A 26,999-nucleotide genomic window follows, 5' to 3' on the forward strand; every position below is an offset into this window, starting at 1 on the left:
TGAGGAATGTCTTTCAATTTTTATTCTGTCCAGCAAGTGACTACTGAATAAATGTCCCTTTTCTTCATAAAATCTATACAACACCTGCACATCTACTGTAATACCAACCAAGCATGTTGGAAATGTCTGTGACCTTGTTTATGTAAAGTCAAAGAAAAACAAAATCCTATTGAAAATAAATATTTTTTTAAAAGCCTTCACTTGGCCTCACCCTTGAAACATCTTAAATAACCACTTTATATATTCAATATCAAGCCAGCTGGGAGATTATATTTTTGATTTACCAGTTTGTTTTTTAACTGGAAATTAATAAAAACACACGAGGCATAGCATACATTGTCCTTGGGCATCATACAAGAACGCAGGGGGTACATGGCAATCCGAAAGCATGCTATTATAAAGGTTTAGGAAACAGCTACTTAAAACATGGTTGCCTCAGGATATGTTAAGGCGAAATGCTGAATGAAAGGTGTCGTTCCAAAATGGCATCTGTGAACTTGTTCTCACACAGAATTAATAAAAAAAGACTGAGGTCTTTTTTGGGCTGGCTGAAGAAACTCATGTGATAAGCTTCATACAGGAGTGAAGTATTTCCAATCCGTGAAGTTCTCTGAGTTTTGCCAAGTGTCTGAAAACAAAAACAGAAAAACAGAGACAAGACAAATTTAAGCAAATATAATCACTCTTTTAGATCTTTGGGGGAACTTCTTTTATTCACTAGTCTCCCCTAAACTGCATTCTCATGGAAAGGAAAAAAAGGAGCATTGACTAAGTAGTCAATCAATCAATCAAATGTATTTATGAAGCCTTTTTAACATCAGCAGTTGTCACAAAGTGCTTTTACAAATCACCCAGCCTGAAACCCCAAGTAGCAAGCAACAACAGTGTTGAAGCACAATGGTGGGGAAAAACTCCCTAAAAGGGGCCCGAAGTTAAGAAGAAACCTAGAGAGGAACCTGGCTCGGAGGGGTGACCAGTCCTCTTCTGGCTATGCCGGGTAAACATTTTAAGTGTACAAATTGTAGAAAATTAATAAATAAATAATCTCCTTTAATTAAGACGGTAGTCTTCCTCTATTCTGCCACTTAAGTTTGACCTTGTTGTTCCTGCCATTACACATAGGGTTAGACAACAGGCACATCCACAACAGCAGCAGTGAAACAACTTGCTGAAGTCTGCTTTCTACAACACCACAGAGTTTAGGTGGGGGAGGAACAGATTATTCACTTCTACTGCAATTAATACTTACCAAGCCCTTTGGCAGGGGGCTGTGTTCAACTGTATGTAAGGTCATAGGGTAAGTCATGTTTCAAACCAGATAAAGAGATATGTAGAAACGCTAATGCCCCTGAGTATGTATTCATTATGAATAGCTTTTCAGAACAAACAGAAAAGGATGAAGGATGAGGCAGTGCTGGACACTACTTGGAATAAAAGGGGTTTTCAGCTCAACTGTGATTTAAATCATTTGGGTTTGTGGTTGTGTAGGTTTTACTATCCTTGTGGGGAACAAAACTCCCTGCAAGGATAGCAAAACAAAACCGTTTTGCCGGACCCCATTTGGAAAAAGGGAATATTAGGCTAAAAGTTTCTATTAGAGTTAGAATTTCAGTTTAGGGTTAGGTTTTGTGGATTAAGGAAAACACAATTTGATATGGGAACAATGTTATAAACAATTAATAATAACACGTTTGTTCGTGCCTGTGTGAGTTGTGCCATACAGTGGATATAAAGTCTACACACCCGTGTTAAAATGCCAGGTTCTTGTAATGTAAAAGAATGAGACAAACATAAATCATGTCAGAACTTTTTCCACCTTTAATGTGACCTATAACGTGAACAATTCAATTGAAAAACAAACTGAAATCTTTGAGGGGGGAAATTAAAAAGTGTGCACACCTTTAATAAACAAATACATTGTTAAAGCACCTTTTGATTTTATTACAGCACTCAGCATGGCACATCTTGATATGACAATATTTGCCCACTCTTCTTTGCAAAAGCGCTCCAAATCTGTCAGATTGCAAAGACATCTCCTGTGCACAGCCCTCTTCAGATCACCCCACAGATGTTCAATTGGATTCAGGTCTGGGCTCTGGCTGGGCCATTCCAAAACATTCATCTTCTTCTGGTGAAGCCATGTTTTTGTGGATTTGAATGTGTGCTATGGGTCGTTGTCGTGCTGAAATGTGAACTTCATCTTCAGCTTTCTAACGGACGCCTGAAGGTTTTGTGCCAAAATTGCCTGGTATTTGGAACTGTTCATAATTCCCTCCACCCTGACTAAGGCCCCTGTTCCAGCTGAAGAAAAACAGCCCCAAAGCATGATGCTGCTACAACCACGCTTCACGGTGGGTATGGTGTTCTTTGGGTGTTGTCTTTGCACCAAACATACCTTGTGGAATTATGGCCAAAAAGTTCAACCTTGGTTTCGTCAGACACTTTTTTCCCACATGCTTTTGGGGGACTTTCTTCACTGTGTTCCATGGTATATCTAATGCTTTGGAAATTATTTTGTAATTTCCAAAATAACAATGAGATCCCTCACAATGAGATCCCTCTGAAGCTTTGGAAGCTCTCTGCGGACTATGGCATTTGCTCTGAGATGCAACTGAAAAAATTTCAGGAATATCCTACTAGAACAGCTGAACTTTATTTGTGATTAATCAGAGTCACTTTATATGATGGCAGGTGTGTAATTACTTCTATTTGAATTTGATTGGTTAATTCTGAACACAGCCATATCCCCAGTTATAAGAGGGTGTGCACACTCATGCAACCAGGTTATTTTTCATTTTTCCCCCTCGAATATTTCTGTTTGTTTTTCAATTGAATTGTTCACATTATTGGTCACATTAAAAGTGGAAAAAGTTCTGACATGATTTGTCACATTCATTTACATAACAAAAACTTGACATTTTCACAGGGGTGTGTAGACTTTTTATATCCACTTTATGTAGATAGTGTCATGCATTTTTGGCCCATACATCTTGATTCATGCATAGTAATAGTAATAATAATGTGTGCACTTGTGTCCAAGTGATTAACCAACAAGTACCTGGGCTCTGCTTTACAAAGCTTCCCTAGAGCGATGGCAGCATTCTGCTGCACACCACTTCTCTGGGCATTGCCCGCAGCGTGGCGGAGAAGAACAAGGACAGTATCAGTGCCCAGGAGGCTACTAGCAGGACCTGGCATTTCCAGACAATGACCCAGGCACAAGGCAGCGTTCCCAGCCACCACTTCGTCATTGCCGGGGCCCAGGAGCCTTATGAGAGTGTGAAGCCCTGATGAGTAGGACAGAACAAACTGTATTTGCCCAGCTTAAACATGTACCTGATTAAATGAGCATAGCAAAAACATGCTGATACACACAAACCAACCAATAGATGTAGTACCTTTAAAAGGTCACTCCCTCCCTGAAATATTTTTTTGTTGCCATCAATACCCAAATTACGACAGTGAAATATTTATTTTGCCAATTCACTGAAAATGAAAAACTGAAATGTTTCATTTTACAGTCTTGTGAAATGTAAGTGCACCCCCCCCTTTTATTTTACATATTTAGACACATTTGCAATAGCACTCCAAACTGAGCTCAGATGCATCTGTAGACTTTAGAGATAGTGGTGTCGAAGCATACAACTAGGGATCATTGAAAATTCTCAGGAACACAATGTGCTCCGTCGTTGTGAAATGGAAGAAGTTTGGGAATACCAAGACTCTTCCTAGAGTCTAATTACAAGGATAAGAAGGTCCTGGTCAGAGAGATGACCATGAATCCAATGGACTCTCCAACATATCATCAGTTTCTCCACAGAGATGGGAGAACCTGCTAGAAAGAAAACCAATGACTGGGTGGCAGGTCAGAAGGAAAGGATGAAAAGGAGCAAAACACAGAAGTCCTTGACAAAAACCTGATTCAGAGCACAAAGAACTTAAGACTCATTGAAGATTAATCTATTAGCCCTACAATGACCCGAAGAGTGGCCCAGCCCAAGCACAAACTTGAACCCCATAGAACATCTGCAGGGACACCTGAAGATCACAGTTTCCTGACAATTTACATCCAGTATGACAGTGCTTGAGAGGATCTAGAGTACAAGGAAGAATGCGAGAAACTGCCCAATTGTAGGTGTGCAAAGTATGGCAGCATATCTAAGAAGACTTGAAGCTGTGACTGTTGCAAAGGTGCTTCTACAAAGTACTGAATAAAGGGCATACATATTACATACATAATTCATAATTACGCACATAATTCTGTCATTATAGGGTTGTGGATGGCAACCAAAAAATTGTATCAGGTCTTTAACACAACAAAATGAAGAGAGAGTGAAGGGGTCGGAATACTTTCGAAGGCACTGTACTGTATAAGCACATCTTATTCCACAATGTGTTTTTGTCTTTCATCAATAAACAGTAGATTATAAAGATAAATCCGTCAGAAGTCAATCTTACTTTTGTCACATTTGATCCACTCCTCCCGAGCTGTTTGACTGGTAGCTGTGCACACTGCAAGGACCTTGATGGCATATTTAGTGGTGATCTTCCCTGATCCCTGTATGGAACAATACAAATATTTCTCTCACGTATATCTTTAAACACATAATCCAATGAACAAATATCAATCCACACAGCACATGGCAGATTATTTCATCAAGGACATCTTTGAGATACAGACAAAAATGAGAGAGCAGTCAGGGAAGAATGGAAGGCCCTTGAATATGGCAGGCAGTGATCAGTCAAAAGAAACAAAGAAATTGAAAAAGTAAGAATGGCGAAACATTTTACTTGGCATTACTTTCAGTAGCTTCCGCATCGACCCCACAACGCCTCTTCGCACAGCATCTTCAGTGGCAGTGGCTGACTGTGGGAGTGTAGCACTCAGCAAACCTGCAGCTCTCTGAGAAAACCATTCATTTAGTGGGAAATTAAAACGCAGAGCATTCCATAACACCTGCTGTTGATATTCTGTCACGCTTACTGACCCAGAGACAGATCATCCGTGTCACACAGGGGAGAGATTGGCTGAAATGTACGGTCCAACCAGATGACGGCTCAGATCAAAATGTGATGCTTTCTTATACTTGTTCGCAGGGTAATTTTTCACTACTTCTCACAACTTGTCAGGAGGTTGGAGTTTGTCTTAAATCTCAAACGAGCTGCACTCTCCAAACACCCATCTGTTCCATCTGGGCATATTGACTATACGGATGGTTAGTTAGAGATTGATAGGCCAGAGAGAAGTAGTCAGTGACATTGGTCCAGCCAGTAGAGCTGTGCTAGTTCCCTATGGTGTTGGGGGGGGGGGGGTGAGATTCACACTACTCACTGTGATGATGCCCCCATCTGGATCACTCAACAAGCCCACACATCTACCGCTGATCAGAACCATATGCTCCTGCAAGACAAAGGGAGAAATGGAGGGGGACACCGTAATCCAATGTACACATGACTTTCTCATAGGGGCGATAACGATTCTACCAGAGGGGATGACAAGGGCTCTCAGTCCTGTCTTTGTTCTCTGTTAGTCCTCCTCTCAGCTCCGTCATTTCCCACCCTCTTTCTCAGATCAATGATTTCATACGCCTGATGGGCAGGCAAAAGCCTAGTCAATCTAAGACCATCTCCAAGACTTTGTCTCAAACAGCGCCCTGTTCCTTATATAGTGCACTGTGTTCCAAATGGAGCACTACGATTATATAGTGCACTACGATCTGTATCTGTCTAAATCGTACCTGAAGGGCTGAGGAAGAAATACTGAAGAGGTTGATCATCAGTCCCAGAAGTGGATAGAGAATCTCTCTGTATTCACAATGCATACACCGCTCCTGTAAGAGAGAACCACAATGCAACACATTATAGGTTTGGTTTAAGATAAGTATTTGGGTCTGAAATGTAATTTTGTAATTTTATTCCAACTAACGACTTTCACTATGACATTTCTAAAACCTTTTTTACTGGAAAGAGAAAGACTAGGTGTGCCACCCCAAGAACACAACATAAAGGGCCGGTTTCATGGACACAGATTAAGCCTAGTCTAGGACTAAAACAACAAGCTTTCAATTGTTTTCTATTAAACTTGATTTTTTTTGTCCTAGAGTAGGCTTAATCCGTGTCTGTGAAACAGGCCCAACGTGTGCTTTTGCATGAAAGTTATGCTCTATTAAAACAGGCAAGACAAAAAATTCATTTTCTTCACCATGGCGATTAGAAAGGCTTGCCAACACTCATGACAGCTGGCGACGTCTTTACGGATCTCATCATGATTAACAATCATAAGGCCTATAGTTGATATGAGCCATGGGAAAATATGCTGGTTGCACATGGTGATGTTTCTCTGAAAGTGGAGCACATTGAGATATTATGAAAAAACACATACATATACATGCATACAGTGGGGAGAACAAGTATTTGATACACAACCGATATTGCAGGTTTTCCCACTTACAAAGCATGTAGATGTCTGTCATTTTTATCATAGGTACTCTTCAACTGTGAGAGACGGAATCAAAAAAAGAAAATCCAGAAAATCACATTGTATGATTTTTAAGTTATTTAATTTGCATTTTATTGCATGACATAAGTATTTGATACATCAGAAAAGCATAACTTAATATTTGGTAAAGAAACCTTTGTTTGCAATTAGAGATCATACGTTTCCTGTAGTTCTTGACCAGGTTTGCACACACTGCAGCAGGGACTTTGGCCCACTCCTCCATACAGACCTTCTCCAGATCCTTCAGGTTTCGGGGCTGTTGCTGGGCAATACGGAATTTCAGCTCCCTCCAAAGATTTTCTATTGGGTTCAGGTCTGGAGACTGGCTAGGCCACTCCAGGACCTTGAGATACTTCTTACGGAGCCATACCTTAGTTGCCCTGGCTGTGTGTTTCGGGTCATTGTCATGCTGGAAGACCCAGCCACGACCCATCTTCAATGCTGTTACTGAGGGAAGGAGGTTGTTGGCCAAGATCTCGCGATACATGGCCCCATCCATCCTCCCCTCAATACGGTGCAGTCGTCCTGTCCCCTTTGCAGAAAATACAGGTAACAAGTGGAGCACAGAAGGGCTTCTTAAAGAAAAACTAACAGGTCTGTGAGAGCTGGAATTCTTACTGGTTGGTAGGTGATCAAATACTTATTTCATGCAATAAAATGCAAATGAATTATTTAAAAATCATACAATGTGATTTTCTGGATTTTTGTTTTAGATTCCGTCTCTCACAGTTGAAGTGTACCTATGAAAAAAATGACAGACCTCTACATGCTTTGTAAGTAGGAAAACCTGCAAAATCGGCAGTGTATCAAATACTTGTTCTCCCCACTGTACATACATAATACATACATACATATATACACAAACACACACAGACACACACATACAGTGGATATAAAAAGTCTACACACCCCCGTTAAAATGCCAAGTTTTTGTGATTTAAACGAATGAGACAAAGATAAATCATGTCAGAACTTTTTCAGTTGCATCTCAGAGCAAAGAGAGCTTCCGAAGCATCAGAGGGATCTCATTGTTGAAAGATATCAGTCAGGAGAAGGGTACAAAAGAATTTCCAAAGCATTAGATACACCATGGAACACAGTGAAGACAGTCATCATCAAGTGGAGAAAATAGGGCACAACAGAGACATTACCAAGAACTGGACATCCCTCCAAAATTGATGAAAATATAAGAAGAACACTGGTCAGGGAGGCTTCCAAGAGGCCTACAGCAACATTAAAGGAACTGCAGGAATTTCTGGCAAGTACTGGCTGTGTGCTACATAGGACAACAATATGAAAAATATTCTTCATATGAATGGGCTATGGGGTAGGGTGGCAAGATGGAAGCCTTTTCTTACAAAGAAAAACATCCAAGTCCGGCTGAAGCTTGCAAAAACAAACATCAAGTCTCCCAAAAGCATGTGGGAAAATGTGTTATGGTCTGATGAAACCAAGGTTAAACTTTTTGGACATAATTCCAAAAGGTATTTTTGGCACAAAAACAACACTGCACATCACCCAAAGAACACCATACCCACAGTGAAGCATGGTGGTGGCAGCATCACGCTTTGGGGCTGTTTTTCTTCAGCTGGAACCTTAGTCAGGGTGGAGGGAATTATGAACAGTTCCAAATACCAGGCAATTTTGGGACAACACCTTCAGGTGTCCGTTAGAAAGCTGAAGATGAAGAGGAAGTTCACTTTTCAGCACGACAACGACCCATAGCACACATCCAAATCCACAAAAACATGGCTTCACCAGAAGAAGATGAATGTTTTGGAATGGCCCAGCCAGAGCCCAGACCTGAATCCAATTGACCATCTATGGGGTAATCTGTAGAGGGCTGGGCACATGAGCGGTCTTCGCAATCTGACAGATTTGGAGCGCTTTTGCAAAGAAGAGTGGGCAAATATTGCCACGTCAAGATGTGCCATGCTAATAGACTCCTACCCAGAAAGATTTGAGTGCTGTAATAAAATCAAAAGGTGTTTCAACAAAGTAGACTGAACTAAATTATAAAAGTAACACTTTTGTTTTTGCCCCCATTTATCATGAGCTGAACTCAAAGATCTAAGACTCTCTATGTACACAAAAGGCCTATTTCTCTCAAATGTTGTTCACAAATCTGTGTAAATCTGTTAGTGAGCACTTCCCCTTTACTGAGATAATCCATCCACCTCACAGGTGTGGCATATCAAGATACTGATTAGACAGCATGATTATTGCACAGGTGTGCCTTAGGCTGGCTACAATAAAAGGCTACTCCAAAATGTGCAGTTTCACTGTATTGGGAGTTCTGGAAACCAGTCAGTATCTGGTGTGACCACCATTTGCCTCACGCAGTGCAACACAGCTCCTTCGCATAGAGTTGATCAGGTTGTTGATTGTGGCATGTGGAACATTGGTCCACTCCTCTTCAATGGGTGTGCTAAGTTGCTGGATATTGGCAGGACCTGGAACACGCTGTCGTATACGGCGATCCAGAGCATCCCAAACATGCTTAATGGGTGACATGTCTGATGAGTATGCTGGCCATGCAAGAACTGGTATGTTTTCAGCTTCCAGGAATTGTGTACAGATCCACTGTATATATACATAAATAATATTACATTGATGTTATTGTTGGTAGTACTGTATACATAATCATCTAATGGCAGTGAGTTACCTCAGAGGAGCAGAACCTAACGCCAAGACCTTGCATGTACATTGCTGTCAATAAGTTTGCCAATAAATGGTTAAACTAAATGTGGTGTTTTCTTTCTGAACTGTTATTGTTAGATATGGCATGACAGATTTGGGACCAGACAAAAATACTACAGGAACAAAATAAGTATTTCATGATGTATTTTCCAACAAAAAATATCTTACCAGTAGACTTGAGAAAGGGAGCATTATTGATGTTGTGAACTTGCCCTTTAACTGCATACAAAATCTGTAACAGATTTTATTCATTATTAAATTGTAATGGACAACATCCCGCAAATGGCCAAAAGTATAATCATCCTTTTTTTAAAACATTAATGTAATTGACAAAATGTACACCGTTGACACAACAATCCATCAAATGCTTCCTGTATCCATGAATGACCTTTCTGCACCTCTGTGTTGGTAGTTTGGCGCAGTTTTGCAAACTGTTCCAACTGCTGTTTTTAGGTCTTGCCACAGGTTTTCAATAGGATTTAGATCTGGACTCATTGCTGGTCACTTTAGAGAAGTCCATTGTTGTCTTTTTGAAGTGTGTTTGGAGTCATTGTCTTGTCAGAAGGTTGGCTACAGTGGTATGGCCCTTAAACTTCTTGATAACATTACATACAGTGGAAAAGGGAACATCAAGGTCTGTGGATATAGCATTTACATTGCCCATGTTTGGCTAGCATCTTGTGTCTAACCTCCTCAAACAATACTCTGGTTTTCTTTTCCTCCACGCTCATTGCGGAACACAGTGACACAAACATATGTACTAAATAAGCTGTGGTGCTGCCAACTCCCTTCTAAAGTCATTTCATTGAATAGATACCAACTGTGTAAAATTACAATGCTACTGTACATGATGGCAATTAAAATACAACTGGTAACGGAAGGTCCTACAAATGTACGAGAGCTTATACAAACCATTTCAACCCCCCTGTTCACCACAACATGATGACCAAGGAGTCATCAAAAGAAATCCCTGTGAAAGTTCTACAAGACCACCAGTCAGAGTGGTACCATAATAATCATCTCAAACTTTCAATATCCCCCGGAGCATAGTTTCCAAGTAAGTTACAGACTGAAATCTCACAGAAAAAAAAAAAAATACAAAAGTACAGTGGCCATTAATAGGGAGGGTTAGCTGTAACAGCACCCACTCTGGAGATTTGTTTCCATCTAGCCACAAAACCAATAGTGAGGTTGGGCACTGGTGTTGTGTTGTTAGACCTGGCTCACAGTCAGTGTTCCAATTCATCCCAAAGCAGTTCGATAGAGTTGAGGTCTCTTAAGGGCTCTGTGAAGGCAGGCCAAGTTCTTCCAAATCCATCTTGACAAATAATTCCATATGGACCTCACTTTTTGCCTAGGTCATTATTATGCTGAAACAGTAAAGGGGCTTCCCCAAAACAGTTGCCACAAAAGTGGATGCACAGAATTGTCTAGTGTCATTGCATACTGTAGTGTTAAGATTTCAGTGTAACTAAAGAGCCTGGCCTGAAATATGAAAAACAGCCCCAGACCATTATTCCTCCACTACCAAATTTTAAAGTTGGTACTATGCATTTAGACAGGTAGCACTGTCCTGGCATAATAGCCATGAAGTATGACATGCCTTTTGTAAGACAGATGAGGCCCACTCAACTCCTGATGTGTGCCATACATTATCAATTTTTTGGACAGATTATGTCCCAATAACTTCACCAATTGGAGACTTGGCCTTGACTCTAAAACGACCAGAGTTTCCTATAAAGTAAAGGCATAATCAGGAACCTGATTTGTTCTGTAATTATATGGGAATCGCCCGGATAGCTTGGTTTACTGCTCAACTTTTCTAGTTTGTGGCAAACATTAACCAAGAGTACTCTTCAAAGTTCAGACTGACAATAGAAATGTAATCCCATTTGTTAACTCTAAAATAGAGCATGACCTTTCCATCTGAACCATGAATCATCACTTTATTTCTGTGGTTCTCAGATTCCTTCAGTTTCTGCGTCCTAAAGTGACCCTATATTCTATTTAGTTTGCTACCAGGGTCACTACATAGAGATCAGGGTGTCCCTTGAGGCAGTGGTTCCCAACAAGGGGTACTAGGAGCTCTGGGGCTACTTGGCCTCTCCACAGGGGGGATGTGAGAACACTTTATAAGAACACTCATGCCACCATAGGCTTACTTGTAAAATTAACATGAGGGGGTACTTCAGGGATGCTCCGAGCGGGGCAAAATTCTGTTTGTGGTACAGTAACATGGGGACAAACTATTTACATTAGTGACAGTATGAGTGAGGAAGCGGAGTGGCCTTTAGGCTTTCAAGTTAGATTAAGGGTGGAGTAGTGCACGGTGATGGATTGGGGTGTCAACCCACTTTGAATTATCCAGGTTCCCGCTTACTGTCCAGCCACAAGAAATTAAATAGGTCTTTAATATGTATGCCGATGATATATGGCAATACCCTAGCGGGTCATGGTCAGAACCTTTTTTTCCTTCTGTGGACTATCTCTGTGTGTACTGTGTGTGTTTTCCATAGTGTAATAGGGTAGCTATGTGAGGACGTGCCTGGCACATAAAACTGATAGCATCCAGTGAAGATGAATGGATTCGGTTCAGTCAGCATACCTGATGAGCCCTTCCCAACTAACTTGCTAGTTTATGCTGGCCAGCTGGCAATTTGTGTGTAAAACAGGTGAACAAATATCACTGCGCTAGAAATGACACCCTCTCCCAAGTTCCCACGTCGGCAGCTGGAGCTGCAGACATGTCTGCATAGGACCATCTACTGTGATAGCTTACCACTTAGGTAGGGAAAAATCAGATATTAACTACTGGACATACCTTTTTTCTGTTGCGAAGTTCTCCAAAACGGTCAGCACAGTGGTTTCTACTTGTTTCTGTGTAGATATGGACACAATCAGGTTTTCCACCAACCTGCAGCATGGTGTGAGAAAAAGAAAACATTACCTTTTTCAAACAACTCACTTTTCTTTACTCCAAGACAATTCTACTAGCTATGCCATTGTGTACTTATTAAATAAAATGGACGACACCTATGTCTGAAAAGCAGGTACCTTTGTTTAAGTAATCTGTGACTGAAAATGCAGGAATAATCAAGTCTAACACATGACTAAATCTAGTGTTTTCAATTTACACATTACACAAGGGGTTGACAACCAAACTGACATATGTATAAATTACAGTTACAACTTATTGCAATCCCACAACTACAACATCGCTTTTACGTTTTGATTTCCCTATCCTCTGAATGGAAACTAACAGCTGAAAGAATTCACGCAGGTGTAAAACAATGTGCAGTTATCAGCCAATGCACATGATTACTGATGGGGCATCTCCTACATGGGCAGATTGAGGTTGTCAATGACCAAGGATCTTCCTCGTGGAGTTTGGGAATACAAACACAGCAACGCCAGGCATTCTCTCTGCACCGCCGCTGTTCCCGACAATAACAAGTCAACAATGTAGTTTTGGGAGAACGGACAACTCATTAGTATCTTCTGGTTTTCATCTGAAAGAGAGCAGCCCGGGGGAAAATTATACCGTTAGCAAAGTCACAGTCCTAGTGACAGTTGTGGTAAATATAGAATTTAATCTTGGACAGATTTAAAAGCTATTTGTCAGGGGAGGGTATGATACATGAAATGTAAGGTTTCGTAGGCCTGCTTTAAATTCAATCACAGCAATATAATTGCACTTGCTTTCTTAACTGCCTATATTTTACAGTGAAATGCATTCCCTCTATTTTGATATTAGCATAACAGGTTTTGGACAGCCGTGCATAAATAATTGATTTGTTACTGTTTGGTAGATGAATGAGCAATTATATTTTCTTTGTAAAAAGAGCTGACAAATTTTGAAGTGTTTAAAGGGGCGGTTTGTTTGTTGTTCAAACAACAAAGCGATCACCCAAAATGGTGGATAAAATCTGTTTTTAAACTACAATGTGTTAACAATTAAGTTCTTAAAAAACACATTAAGTAAAACAATCTTATATTTGGGGATATGTAAGACAAAACAAGTAATACTGAAACTGACATTTAATGCTTTTCTTTTCGCTCTAAAAACAATAGAAAAATGATCATACTAATTTATATACACCAACCATTTCCATCACAAACCACGCTCCACAGTTTCAGTACAGACATGCATAGCTCCTCTGCACATTGTGCTTTCAATTTCTGCAACAGGCAACTGTAAAAGAAAGTAATGCAAAGGTTTTCTGTATGAATACAACATAGTTTCTTCTCAGAACCACTTTCCTGACAAATTATATTTGCCTGAAATGTGTCCATAAATGCACAACAGCACACATAAATATGTGGTTGACTTTAGGTTAATAATAAGCTCTCTAATATAATATGAGGGAGGGGATTAGTGCTCCATCATTAACAACATTAATACTCTTGTAGTACATTTTGTGGGGCTCAGAACTTTATGTTTTAATCATCTTAAAAGAAGCTCATTTTAATTTGCAAATAACTAACAACAAACAGAAAGTGTTTGACTATAAAATGTAGCATCTTCGTGGATCCAAACAGTCATTGAGTCTGTCATGAAGCTAGATAGGTCTGTTTGTGATACTGTCTGTCAGTGGCAACTCTCTAGTCACCTTACCTTCTTACTGTGTTATTGGCCTGAATGATATTGAAGCCATTGTGTAATCGAAATAGAGACTGGCCAGTGCCTGTTAGGAAGAGAAGATAACATCAAGACAGGGAGGACACTGCCTGCCTGAGTGTCCCATACATCATCAATGAGAGCCCATGGCCAGGCTTCAGAAACACAATGCCTGGAGGTCAAGGGCAGGAGGGAGTAGAATAAATAAAAAGTATCCCAAGCAAAAGCTATTTCCCTTATAGTAATGGAGAGACCAGGTTTGTGTGCAACGAAATGTAGGAGAAGAGGGAAAAAACATCTGAGAGAGGACAGAGTCGGTGAAGTCAGGTAGCCAGTTTTTTCACGGCCCTTGGTCATGCTGAACTGTGAATTATGTAACCTTTGCCCTCTCTTTGAAATCAGTCAAACAGTCACTAGAGCTTCTGACAAACTGTATTCATCCAATTGAGGAGAGAAATTAACAGATTTGAGGAATAGACATGCTAGCTAGTCAGACTGGAAATGTTACCTAGTTTACCAGTGAAATCATTGATTATTAGTTCATAAGTGTTTGCCAGTTCTCACATATCATGGAGAATGCTTCCAGTATAACGGAAAAATGTGCAAATGAAATTATGTAAAATGTGATAAAGGATATAAATCTACTCAACTAAGTTGTACATCAAGGCTGTTACATCTGGCTCTGAAGGGCTGAGACACATCTAGTTTTCATCCTTCTAATCAGGGAACGACTCAGGCCTGGGACACAAGGTGAGTATTTACTGTACCCAGAAACAAACAATAGAAATGTTTTCCACCCTCCAGGGCCAGAGATGACGAGCCCTGTTGAACACTCTATTCTAGTTACTGGGCAGCACTACACAACTTTAACAAAAGTTACCCTGTGCTCCAAACAAAATGAGGTATTGGAAACAACAGCTCCCAAATGAATGATGCATCATGACCTATCCAGCACCTCAGCCAGGTAATATTGGGTAGACTGCTGAACTAAGAACAAAATCAATTATGAAGAGAAATCAATACAACAGAGGGTTTGGGTCAGGTCAGGTCTTCCATTTTAAGCGGATAACAAATTGACCATAACCACCAGAATCATTAGGTCTCTGCAGTCATTTAATTCCCTTTAGTAAGTGTACATGAACTGCATTTTTTTTTTACTCGACTACTAGAACCATAATAAAAATGAATCCCACCTATCCACCCTGCCCTTCCTTGACCTGAAGGAACATTCAATGACATCCATGCCACAGGACAAGAGGAAGAGGGTATTGGGAAACCAAGTAAAAATCAACATTGAGATGAGGATGGAGGAGGGACGGGCAAGACTCCCACTGGCCCGACAGAGTACTCACAGTCTGCAATGGTCTGTGACAGAAGCTTGAGCCCTCCACAGTAGTATAACGGGATCTGCTCGGGTCTGTCCAGCTTTTTCAACAGTTCCGGCACTGTCCTGGCTTTTGCTTCTCCCTTTTCAAACTCCTCCCACGCTTTGCTTTCCTGGCATACTCTTTCTTCCTCCAAGTCCACTTTAGTCAGATACTCTTGAAGAGGAAAGGACAGATTTTCGGCTCAGCCTTAAAGAACTTATTTACATGGCTTCTGAGGAGTCTAGCAAGGGTTAACCTCATTGTGGTGGATAAAAGGCATATAGGACAGTGTTTTTTTTTGGTTGCATTTATAACATGTATATGTTACTAGTAGCATCATTGATTAGAAATGAAGCAACTTTGCTTCTATTATATATAAATATATATAAACAAACCCGATTCCAAAAAAGTTGGGAAACTGTACAATTGTGAATCAACAGACAGAATTTGGCATAAACAGAATGAGAACATGGATCCATCATGCCTTGTTACCACTGTGCAGGCTGGTGGTGTAATGGTGTGGGGGATGTTTTCTTGGCACACTTTAGGCCCCTTAGTGCCAATTTGGCATCGTTTAAATGCCATGGCCTACCTGAGCATTGTTTCTGACAATGTCCATCCCTTTATGACCACCATGTACCCATCCTCTGATGGCTACTTCCAGCAGGATAACGCACCATGTCACAAAGCTTGAATAATTTCAAATTGGTTTCTTGAACATGACAATGAGTTCACTGTACTGAAATGGCCCCCACAGTCACCAGATCTCAACCCAATAGAGCATCTTTGGGATGTGGTGGAACGGGAGCTTCGTGCCCTGGATGTGCATCCCACAAATCTCCATCAACTGCAAGATGCTATCCTATCAATATGGGCCAACATTTCTAAAGAATGCTTTCAGCACCTTGTTGAATCAATGCCACGTAGAATTAAGGCAGTTCTGAAGGCGAAAGGGGGTCAAACACAGTATTAGTATGGTGTTCCTAATAATCCTTTAGGTGAGTGTATATATAATAGAAATACATTAATATAAATAAACACTTACTATCCAAATAAATTACTTTAGTTTGACTTTCATGTGCCTACGACTTTTGCACAGTACTGCACATAATTACCCATCAACAACAACAGTAAACAACAAAAATCTGCTTTAGAAGTGTGAAAATAAAAGTGCAATTATTCGTTGGGAATCCATCAAAATCTAAAATGACATAAAACGGCAAAATGAGCAAGGTACTCAGAACAAAATGCTTTTGAGACCATCTGTTTTTAATGACAGAAAATGACAGAAAAAAGCCTTAGACAGTTGATGACAACAATTACGATGACGAGAAAAATATAACTTGCTGTTTTATGGCAAAGGGGGACAATGAGCGCTGTTCAGCTTTGTGTTGTAATACACTCTGTTATGCTGCTGTATAGAGAAATAAATTAGGTCTAGGCCTGAAATCAGAATGTTGGATTCTAGACCATTGATCTATTTGCAGAGGTATTAGTATCAGTAATTCCTGTTTCATCAACAACAACAAAAAGATCCCTTTCAATGCTCTGTTGCTTAGCGTATTTGTAGGAATGGGGGTTTTGGTTGTTTTTCCAAAATCTCAAAACAACCAAAATACCTGGCCCTAGTCAAATGGTTATATAGGTTGAATATCACCACTTACGTAGAATTAATTCTGAGTTTGCTTATAAACTTTGTGAACCATCTATGTGCTCATTAATAAGGCCAGAGGAAAACTATAAAACCATTAAACATTGCAGTTTGACATCGGCATAATGGACTTAGCTAACCAAACTTTTAAGCATTTTGTCTTTCCTTACCTTTAACCATCCTTTCCTCTCCTGGTTCAATTTCCAATATCTTCTGATAGCACATTCGTGACTGTAAGAGATAGGTAAATTACATTTCCTAAAAATTACATTTTCTGTGATGGGCTCTATTAATCTCACTCAGAGCCATAGATCAATACACCAGACTGACTCACTAACACAGACAGATCTAAGTAGAAATGTTGAGATCAGATAAGAACAAACTGCAGTGTTAATAGTATATCTTAAATATTGTATTAATCAGAATCTTGAACCCATTCATTGCTTCTTTAATCAGCACCACAGTTTTCTGCGGTGCTAACATAATTGCAAAAGGGCTTTCTAATGATCACATCGCCTTTTAAAATGATAAACTTGGATTAGCAAACACAAAGTGCCATTGGAACACAGGAGTGATGGTTGCTGATAATGGGCCTCTGTACGATTATATACTGTAGATACACCATAAAAAAATCAGCCTTTTCCAGCTAAAATAGTAATTTACAACATTAGCAATGTCTTCATTGTATTTCTGATCATATTGTATTTCTGATGACGAAATAAATGCAAAAATGTGCGGTTATTTCGAAAACAAGGGCATTCCAAGTGTCCCCTAACTTTTGAACGGTAGTGTACTTTGCTTACCTCATTATAACGTTTCGTTGCTAGATGTGCTCTTCCCATGTGAAAATAGGCTTTAACACACTTCTCATTACACTGTAGAGATAAAATATGAGCAATATGTCATATATTATCACATCGAGTAAACAGCATAACTGCAAAATGGACCGCTTTACCAATGAATATGCCGTTATTTGTCTAAACAGACTGTCTTTAAAGATTAACACTAACTGTGTACTGCTTTTTATTACCAGTTTTATATCACTACATGGTCTGTTCTTTGCTCCCAGGATAGTACATGATCCCAAGTCCATGGCCTCGAATAATGTTATGAAGATTTAGGGAGCAAGTGATTAATCCACCCTACTGGTCAGCTTTACCTTTAAAGCCCACTCACAGTCAGATATGGCCTCCTTATATTTCTCCAGTTTGATATAGGCCTGCAGTGGAAGTGAGAAAATGTATAAAGATGATATTAAACATGTCATATAAAAGTGACCTGTAGAGAAAAAATTGAGAGGTAGCTGAGTGTGAGTACTTGTGCTCTGTTGGTATACAGCGTTTCCATGTCTCGCAGCTCATTTATACCATCGCTGTATAGCTTCACAGCTGTCTCATAGTCTCCCAAGCGGTACGCTTTGTTTCCCTTCTCTTTGTGGCCTGAGGGAATAAACACATAAATAAATACATGTTTTAAAGGAACTTAAGAGCTGACTAATTAGGAACAAGTGGCAAAGATGTTGGAGAAACTATTACCATTTGCTTTTCCCTCTTTAACTAGCCTCCTCTTCAGCCGGTCCTCTGCATCTTTTTCCATTGTTTTCATAATATGTTCTAAGGAATTACAAAGACATTAAAAACAGAATAAAGAAATGTACAGAAATTATTGCATTAATGTTCACAGTGTAGTGATTGCAAAGCAGAGGCCCCATGAACGTTCACTCCCAACTGATGTCCCAAATGGGTTTTCACACTCCACTGTCCTGCAGAATATGTACTACAAAGCTCAAACTTAGATTTATTCCTGAATAATTGTTTAAATGGTTGTCCCAAACCTTATAATCTCATCATAGACCAAAAGAAAGAAAAAATGTCTGCACCTGCACTTAAACTGGGATCATTTTGTAAGACCTGAAAGAAAATAATAGAAGAAACATAAAAAAAATCAGCAGCATATTTAACAGTGTCACTTTGAACACGGAACACATTTTCAATATGCAGATGCAAAATGCACCTCACGCAATCGTATGCAGAATAAAACTATACCATAACATGAACAAATATTTGTTTGCTTGCTTGCTTTTCTATGCAGAGTGACATTGCAAGTTCTGTGGCGTTACCACTGTCTGTTGTGAGGGATCAATGTTTATTGATGTCCTGTTGAGAAGTGTTTTGCATGGTTCCTCTTCCTCTTTTAAGGCAGCTATGTAGCAGTCAGCCTTTTCTACAGCTTTCTGCTGAGAAGTCACATCTGAGGAGTTCAGTTCGTTCACCAGGTCACCTGTACATATAACGACAGACAAGGATAAGCACATTACAGATTACATTAGAGTAATTAAAGACATTAAGTGGATAGCTGATTGACCTAAACCTACATTTGTGCTCATAAATTTGCATAACCTGGCAGAAATCTTGACATTTTGGCATTGATTTTGAAAATATTGTGCCATTCTGTTATGACCTACAGTTCAATGTGAATCCCATAAGAAATAAGAAAACATGTGTTTTGCCTGCTCAGTCATGTTTTCTTTACAAACTATACAAACGCCACAAGCGTTTCTGTTTATTTCATATTTCTGACACTGCATGTTAACAGCTTGTAACAAAAGCCGAATAGCAAATAAAGAGAACCTGAATAAAACAACATTGTAACTTACAATGAACAGATATAAATGAAACCGATCCTGGGAGTCAGATTTGTGTCTACCTGGCAGTTAACTGCGCTCAGCTGGTCTGACTCATTCACTAATTATGAAAGAACAGGATGAAAACCAGAAGTATTTCACCCCTCCAGAACTGGAGTCAAAACGCCTTCATGTAAAGTATCGGCCCCATGATTTATGAGCGGAAATAAAAGATCAAAGTTTGGACACACTAACCCATTCACATGAAGTTTGGACACAAGTTTGGGTAAGTGTGTCCATATTTTTGACTGCTACTGTATACATTCCCATTAATCGCTAGCTCAGTGTCCCATATTTTAATCTATGTAGAAAATGCTCAGGTTTTACCACTCCATAAGACTCCAGTAAACTTGACAACTATTGCCCAATATCTCAGTTACCTTGTCTATTAAAAATTCCAGAATCACTGGGTAGTAAAATAGTGTTTTGGCCAGGGCTCAGCACTGAGTGCAAACACACTGATTGTAAATGACATTACCAGAGCCCTCGATGAAAAGCTGAACTGTGCTGCTTTGTTTATAGACCTATCAAAGGCTTTTGACACAGTAGATCATTCACTTTTAATTAGCAAGTTGAGGCCCTTAGGCCTAAGTACTGATGCTTGCTTATGATTTCAGGCCTATATAATTGATAGAACTCAGGCCATTTTGACTAGAGGGGTCAAATTTGAATTTGAAGTGCATAATTGTATGCCACAAGGCTCAATTTTGTCATTCCCTCTGTATATACATGACATTGAAGATGTAACATTTTATGCTGATGGTACATAACTATATTCCACTGTACTTTCTATAAATATAGCTGTTGCCTGTTTACAATATGACTTCCAAGCATTAGAGAAAACACGATTAGAATTTGTGCTGAACACAAAAAAATACATGATATTCTCTAGATCTCATAATTTAAATCAAAATATTTCTCAAATTACTACTCTGGACAGTTCACAACTTTTTAAACAAAAAGTTCCCAATTAGAAAGTTTTCATTTGTAACCTAACTTACTGACTTAATAAAGAAACTGATAATTATGATTAGATTGCTTTACAGAAATTGAGCCTACACATTTGCTAATAGTAAATAAATAATATAGGAAACCAATACATCCGTTTTGGACTATGGGGATGCAGAAGCAGCAGCTTCTACATGTAAACCATTAGATACTGTCTCTCACTGTGCCCTTTGATTTAAATCTAAGGATACAGTGGCCTGGGCCATGATGACATACTGGGCTGTTCTTCCTCATTGTCTTGCTATGGGTAATGTATGTCTACTGTACATGTGTGCTCTGTGGTTATGTTCTTGTGGAGGTCATGGAAGAATTATTGTAAAACATTGTACATTTTAAAGTTATATTTTTTTGACATTATGGACTTTAGTTAAGTTGATCAGTGACACAATCTCCAAATTAAATCAATTTAGAACACTATATAATGTGGAAGAGGCCAAAGAGGGGAAATACTTTTGAGAGCTAATATTCAGTCTATCATTTTGCATTGTATGAAAAGATGGGAAGGGCCTTTCCGTATGCAAGCAGAAAGAAGCGTTCTCTTTGACTTTGGGTTTATTTAAAAGGAACTCCGGCAGAAACATCCAAAGAAAGACCATGGCATTGGATAAACTTTCATCAAAATATGTACTTTCAGTTTAAAGATTACTTTTACTTTTACGTAGTAATAGCCACTTATTCCGCGGTGGTGATGGTGCCAACTGCGCTTGTGGCTTGTGCAACTGTGGCTATAGCTAGTACAGTATTTAATGTACTTACTTATTTCATTAACATTCTTCAAGAAATTTTCAAAATCCTTGAGTTCTTTTGTCATTTTCGGTTGTTTTGTTGACCAGTAATTGTTTCAAAATTCAGAGTATGCAATATAAGAATGGTACCAGGGATTTTCTTTGTTTGGTAGCTACTGTAGCTAGCTAAGTTTTACACTTCCTGCGTGTCTTGTAACTATAGCAACATTGAACGTTTCCTTAGAAGCTCACGTGCTTAACCATCTTTCGTGGGAGCAAAACATGCTGTCAAAAAGCAACTGTGGAATCGACCATTCAAATAGTAGCCAAACTAAACTTATATAGAATGACACTACTATAAAACCAGGTGCGTTTGTTCAATATCATATTTATGTGAACATTCCAAAACGTGTCCAAATTCCATTCCTTGCTTATTCCTCTGTCAACACCCGTAACGATTCCTTTAACTAGTTTGCAGAACTTAACTTTGCAATATCGTGTGTACATTTTCTAACTAGGCTACAAAGTATGACAGATTGATATTAGGGCTGTAATATCTCCATTGCTGTAAAGTGCTTGCCACTTCCACCCCGCAGGTCGTTCATCTCACCTATTTTCTGCAGTCTCTAATCGGTTCATAATCCCAATGGACCACTTGGTCTTTCGCAAACGAAGAGCGTTTTGAACCAACTCGTATCAATGAAAGAACCGTTCATGTGGCTTGCTGATTTGCAAACTGCCATTGCTTTTGGAGTATACGTTATCTACACACTTAATATTTCTCCAAAGATTGTGTGTACTCACTGCGGAAACAATATATAGTTCTATACATTCTGGTCGACGCTAATTTTTATTCAAATTTAAAATAAAATAAATGTCAGCAGGTGCATCAAATGACAAAAAAAGACCAATATTGCCCCCTTCCGATATTACGGGGTATCAAATAAGTAGTTACGTTTTTAAAACAAATTCAGCGCACCTTGTTCACATATTGTAGCAGGCAACATGGTGATTTCAAATGAATAATACTGGAACTGGATTTTCCATCACATATAGGATATAAACCAATATGCTGAATTCAGATTAACTCTGTTTCTATCTTTCGTGACCACCCGAATATCACGTGTTCTTCGTCACAGATTAGAAAACATTTTTGTTTATTGTTTAACATGTTAAAGGAGAAATTGTTAAATTCCACTCTGTTGCGTCTACAAGGGGAAGGGAAGAAACATGTATTTACAACTCTAGATAGCCTTAGCAAAGAACTATATAACAACTATCTAGCTACACATTTGGTTTGGAAGTACCGTTTTTGTATTTTATACTGCCTGTAGTATAACAGTACCAGAGTATGTATTTTGAATACTTTTCCAGGCCTGTGTTGCACCGGACATTATGGGTATCTTACCCCTATAGGCTACTTGGTAGTTAGCCACGTTGCCACAGTACCTATGGACAGCTTACCTGGAAAAATAAAAACTGTTTAGGTGCATTGTTGTGTCTGGTGTATCACATTTTCTTCTTTATGGTAGCCCATAGATTCTCTATGGGGTTCAGGTCAGGCAAGTTGGCTGGCCAATCAAGCAATTCCATGGGCAGCAAACCAGTTACCAGTCGTTTTGGCACTGGTAGATGGCTGCATTGACTCTGGACTTGATAAAACACAGTGGACCAACACCAGCAGATGACATGGCACCCCAAATCATTACTGACTGTGGAAACTTCACACTGGACTTCAGTTCAGGACAGGGTCAGAAACTTCACACTGGACAGGGTCAGACATGTCGTTGATCAGACAGGCGAAAGGGTCATGGGCGGCCAAGGCTCACTGAAGCACATGGGAAGCAAGAGCTGGCCTGTGTGGTCCAATCCAACAGACGAGCTACTGTAGCTACAATTGCTGAAAAGGTTAATGCTGGTACTGATAGAAAAGTGTCAGAACACACAGTGCATCACAGTTTGTTGCGTATGGGGCACCGTAGCCGCAGACCAGTCAGGGTGCCCATGCTGACCCCTGTCCACTGTTGAAAGCCTACAATGGGCACATGAGCATAAAAACTGGACCATGGAGCAATGGAAGAAGGTAGCCTGGTCTGATTAATCACATTGTCTTTTACATCACGTGGATGGCCGGGTGCGTGTGTGTCACTTACCTGGAGAACACATGGCACCAGGATGCACTATGGGAAGAAGGCAAGCCGGCTGAGGCAGTGTGATGGTTTGGGCAATGTTCTTCTGGGAAACATTGGGTCCTGCCATTCATGTGGATGTTTCTTTTACACGTACCACCTACCTGAGCATTGTTGCAGACCATGTGCACCCTTTCATGGCAGAGGTATTCCCTGATGGCGCTGGCCTCTTTCAGCAGGATGATGTGCCCTGCCAAAAAGCAAAAATGGTTCAGGAATGGTTTGAGGAACACAACAATGAGTTCAAGGTGATGACTTGGCCTCCAAATTCCCCAGATCCCAATCCAATTGAGCATCTGTGGGATGTGCTGGACAAAGTCTAATCCATAGAGGCCCCACCTCACAATTTACAGGACTTAAAGGATCTGCTGCTAAAGTCTTGGTGCCAGATACCACAGCACACCTTCAGAGGTCTAGAGGAGTCCATGCCTCCACGGGTCAGGGCTGTTTTGGCTGCAAAAGGGGGACCTACACAATATTAGGCAGGTGGTCATTATATTAGGGCTGATTGGTGCATCTAGTAATATCCAGTGTTGTGTTAACCTACCATTGAATTAATCCTAACATGTGTTGTTAGATATGCTGGAAGAGAGCAAAGTCACACCATGGTTAACATCTGCCTATATACTTTTTTGCTTCACAGAGTCAGAAGATGTGATGCTTACAATGAGAAAGGGCTTATTTTTAGGTTCTTGAATACAATTTGTTCCTCTATGTTTGTAACGGAACCCTATCGAGCATCATGATGGTTTAAACATACTGTTACTTCGTTCCACATCAACTGTGGTTGTGCTGCACCTCCTTATTTTTCCAGGTCCCCTTCTGACAGTCAAGTGACGACATGATTATCTGAGTGCCTGGCTGATGTCTCTTCTTGGATGTCAGCCCTTAACCTTGACAAGACAGTGCTGCTCTTCCTCCGGGAGGAGGCCTGTCCATTCAAAGACCTCAGCATCACAGTTGACAACTCCGTACCGTCAGGGTTGACAGCGCCACGATGTCCCCCTCCCAGAGTGCAAAGAATCTTGGCGTGACACTGAACAACAGCCTGTCATTGTCCGCTAACATCGAGGCAGTGACTCGGTCCTGTGGGCTATGAAACACGCTGCCTCGCCTTAAACTATGAGTCACAGCCTCAAAATCGTATTGCTTTTTGTCTCCGGCAATGTGCAAGTTCATTTAGATTCAGGCCCTGTAAAATTGAATTAGCAAATTTGCCCTGCAGAATTCTAATGAGATGTAATCTGGCAATTTCTGCAACCGAAAAAAAATATACACACATTTATATCTGGAGTCCACTCCCTAAATTGGATGGGTTAGCAGCACTCACATTCATGTCTAGTCCTAATGTTTTTGCTGTATCCTGGTTCAGGAAATATACTACCAATTCAGAGGGTTACCACTGAAGTAACAAAACTGTGTTAGTCATGTTTGCTGAGTGTTAATCATGCTAACATCTTTTGTTTTTGGGGGGGGTTGACCCCAAAGTTTTTATCTTCTCATTTTACACAATTTCGCAGCATTCATAATTCCATTGATTAAAACTGGGTGACTGCAAGTAGTCTTTTCTATTCAGCCATATCTTCTGCTTGTTGCCTTTGCGCAAAAAGGGATTCATTGCTACAACATGCCCTACAATACCATTTTGTAAGACTTCACAGAGGGCGTACATTGTTGCCAGATGACTCTGCCAGATGCTGAGAAAGCACTGCACTGGACATCCCTTAGTACCTCAAGGAAGTGACCTTGAAAGCAAATAAACACTACACTGATGGTGCTTTGCAACTGCCAGGCCACCTGAGAAAAATGGATGGCTCAGAAATACAAACGGGTTATGATTCAGCACGCTCTATCTTCTTTCAGCGCGTCTGAAACAGTGTGAGGTCATTTAAAGACAAGGTGACGTTTATTTTAAGAACAGTGTGTTTTTAGAAGAGTTTGGCAATGTCAGTCGGGATGATTATGTAACTGTACCTTTAAAGTATATCTAGGTCAGGCTTATTGCGTTACTCCAAACATTCATTGTAAAACTAGATCCCCCATTATTATCAATCAGGATAGTTTATGCTCAATCTACCTACACTTACACTCTGTTATTATTTTGCATTATCTTTTGGGGTAATTTATTTTATGAATACATTATATATTCCATCACAAAAGTTTACACTTCTTTGACAAGATTAAATAATTTCTTAAACTCTGTCACATATTAACAACAAATGGTTACATGCAACAAGATACAAAGAACATGTAACAAAATGACATTAGAACACACAACACATTGTCAACAATGAACCAGGGGAACAGAGGGCTACGTATAGTCATGATGATTAAGAGAATGGGAACGAGGTGTGCATAATGAAGATAACAAACACAGGTCCAGGTGTAAGAGATGATGAGATGGAGCTGTAGAAACATGGAACCAAGCCGGTGCCGCTGTGCGCAGAAGGAGGAACGTCGGTGTTGCCAACTCCTCTTCCCTACTATTCCCTGTCAAAAAGGCCACAGGCCACAATGAAAGATGATCATCAAATGTGCCATATCATGTAGCACTGAAAGGGGTGGCACCATCGATGGCTTTGTCTCTACTTCTTTTACAGTTACTTTACAATCTATGGAAGACATCAGCCAGAGCTGCACCTCTGTCAAGTTCAACACTATCAAGTCAGGCTAGAGAGACAAAGTATTTATTTCTCTTGAGGCAAGGACTAAGGTATGTGTCTGAAATTTAGTAATACATTTTTTTAATGGTTTTTTGCGTAATGTTTCTAGTAAGTAAATATATCAGGAATATTTTAGTTTTCAGAGCAGTGTAATACTTTTTTTTTTACCTCTTTTATTCATCACCTCTTTTATTCATGTCCCCTGTAGTGGATGCTGGGATCTGCTAACTGTGTTTTTCACAATTTTTCTTTACTCAATACTGTAGGAGACAGATCATTCACAAACCAACTCCTGGATTCAAAGAAAGACAACTGCTTCTTCCAGTATCATTCGAAATCCAAGTTCTCTTGATAGAAACTGTATAAGTCAATGAAATAAAAAGCATGATTGTGTTAAAATAAGGTTTAAAATGTAAAAACAAAAGTGTTTTTTTTAAATATATGTATATATATATATATATATTGCACCATGTTTTTGTCACCCGAATCACCTATTAAATGTAACAAAAAATAACAATTTTAACACTTTTTTTTTGCTGGGTCTCAGGAGGCTAGACTAGCCAGACTAGCTGCTAGCTACAAAATAATGAAGCCCAAGGCAGTTTAGCAAGGTTATTTTGTTGCTATCTATTTGCTCACAGTGAAGCTCACAGTGAAGTATTTCCCAGTCCTCTTAGGCTTTAGAAGGCAATGACAGTACCCCACTGGTAGCTAGTAAGTGTTCTTCACTCTAAATCATTCAGCTAGCTAAAGAGCTAACATTTACTAGCAAAGCGAAGGTTTACATTTTTATTGTAGTTTTTTTTTTAGAACACTTTTACAAATAATTCAATTTTGAGTAGGTGGTTCTCCTTTACTTTGGATTTGAACTCACTTTTGGTGAGTTGCAGGTGCCA

General features: G+C 39.7%; 1 protein-coding gene and 1 long non-coding RNA gene across 4 annotated transcripts; one reads left to right on the forward strand and one right to left on the reverse strand.

The window, feature by feature from the left end:
* Positions 1-21,407, reverse strand: ttc12 (tetratricopeptide repeat domain 12). Of its 2 annotated transcripts, XM_010871615.4 has the most exons (21): positions 21,283-21,407; positions 18,955-19,115; positions 18,715-18,745; positions 18,371-18,448; positions 18,153-18,274; positions 17,995-18,054; positions 17,639-17,710; positions 17,006-17,066; positions 15,170-15,358; positions 13,815-13,884; positions 13,303-13,391; positions 12,540-12,708; positions 12,021-12,113; positions 9,368-9,431; positions 6,203-6,340; positions 5,739-5,831; positions 5,333-5,401; positions 4,802-4,903; positions 4,459-4,558; positions 3,059-3,287; positions 1-628 (listed from the first exon to the last, which is right to left on the reverse strand). In XM_010871615.4, exons 1-21 carry the CDS (start codon positions 21,335-21,337, stop codon positions 559-561), a joined length of 2,115 nt encoding a protein of 704 aa, XP_010869917.2. In that variant the 5' UTR covers positions 21,338-21,407; the 3' UTR covers positions 1-558. The 2 variants fall into 2 exon arrangements, with proteins under 2 accessions (XP_010869917.2, XP_019900896.2); XM_020045337.2 differs by lacking the exons at positions 1-628; positions 3,059-3,287; positions 4,459-4,558; positions 4,802-4,903 and adding an exon at positions 5,017-5,205.
* On the forward strand, positions 19,632-26,478 carry LOC105011542. 2 transcript variants are annotated; one of them, XR_828086.2, is made up of 4 exons: positions 19,632-19,744; positions 20,713-20,773; positions 26,041-26,153; positions 26,370-26,478. It is a non-coding gene; the product is annotated as an uncharacterized LOC105011542 (long non-coding RNA). The 2 variants fall into 2 exon arrangements; XR_828087.2 differs by lacking the exon at positions 20,713-20,773.
* Positions 26,479-26,999: the final 521 nt, after the last annotated feature.

Source organism: Esox lucius, chromosome 1 (assembly GCF_011004845.1).
Source record: "Esox lucius isolate fEsoLuc1 chromosome 1, fEsoLuc1.pri, whole genome shotgun sequence".
NCBI classification, from domain to species: domain Eukaryota; kingdom Metazoa; phylum Chordata; class Actinopteri; order Esociformes; family Esocidae; genus Esox; species Esox lucius.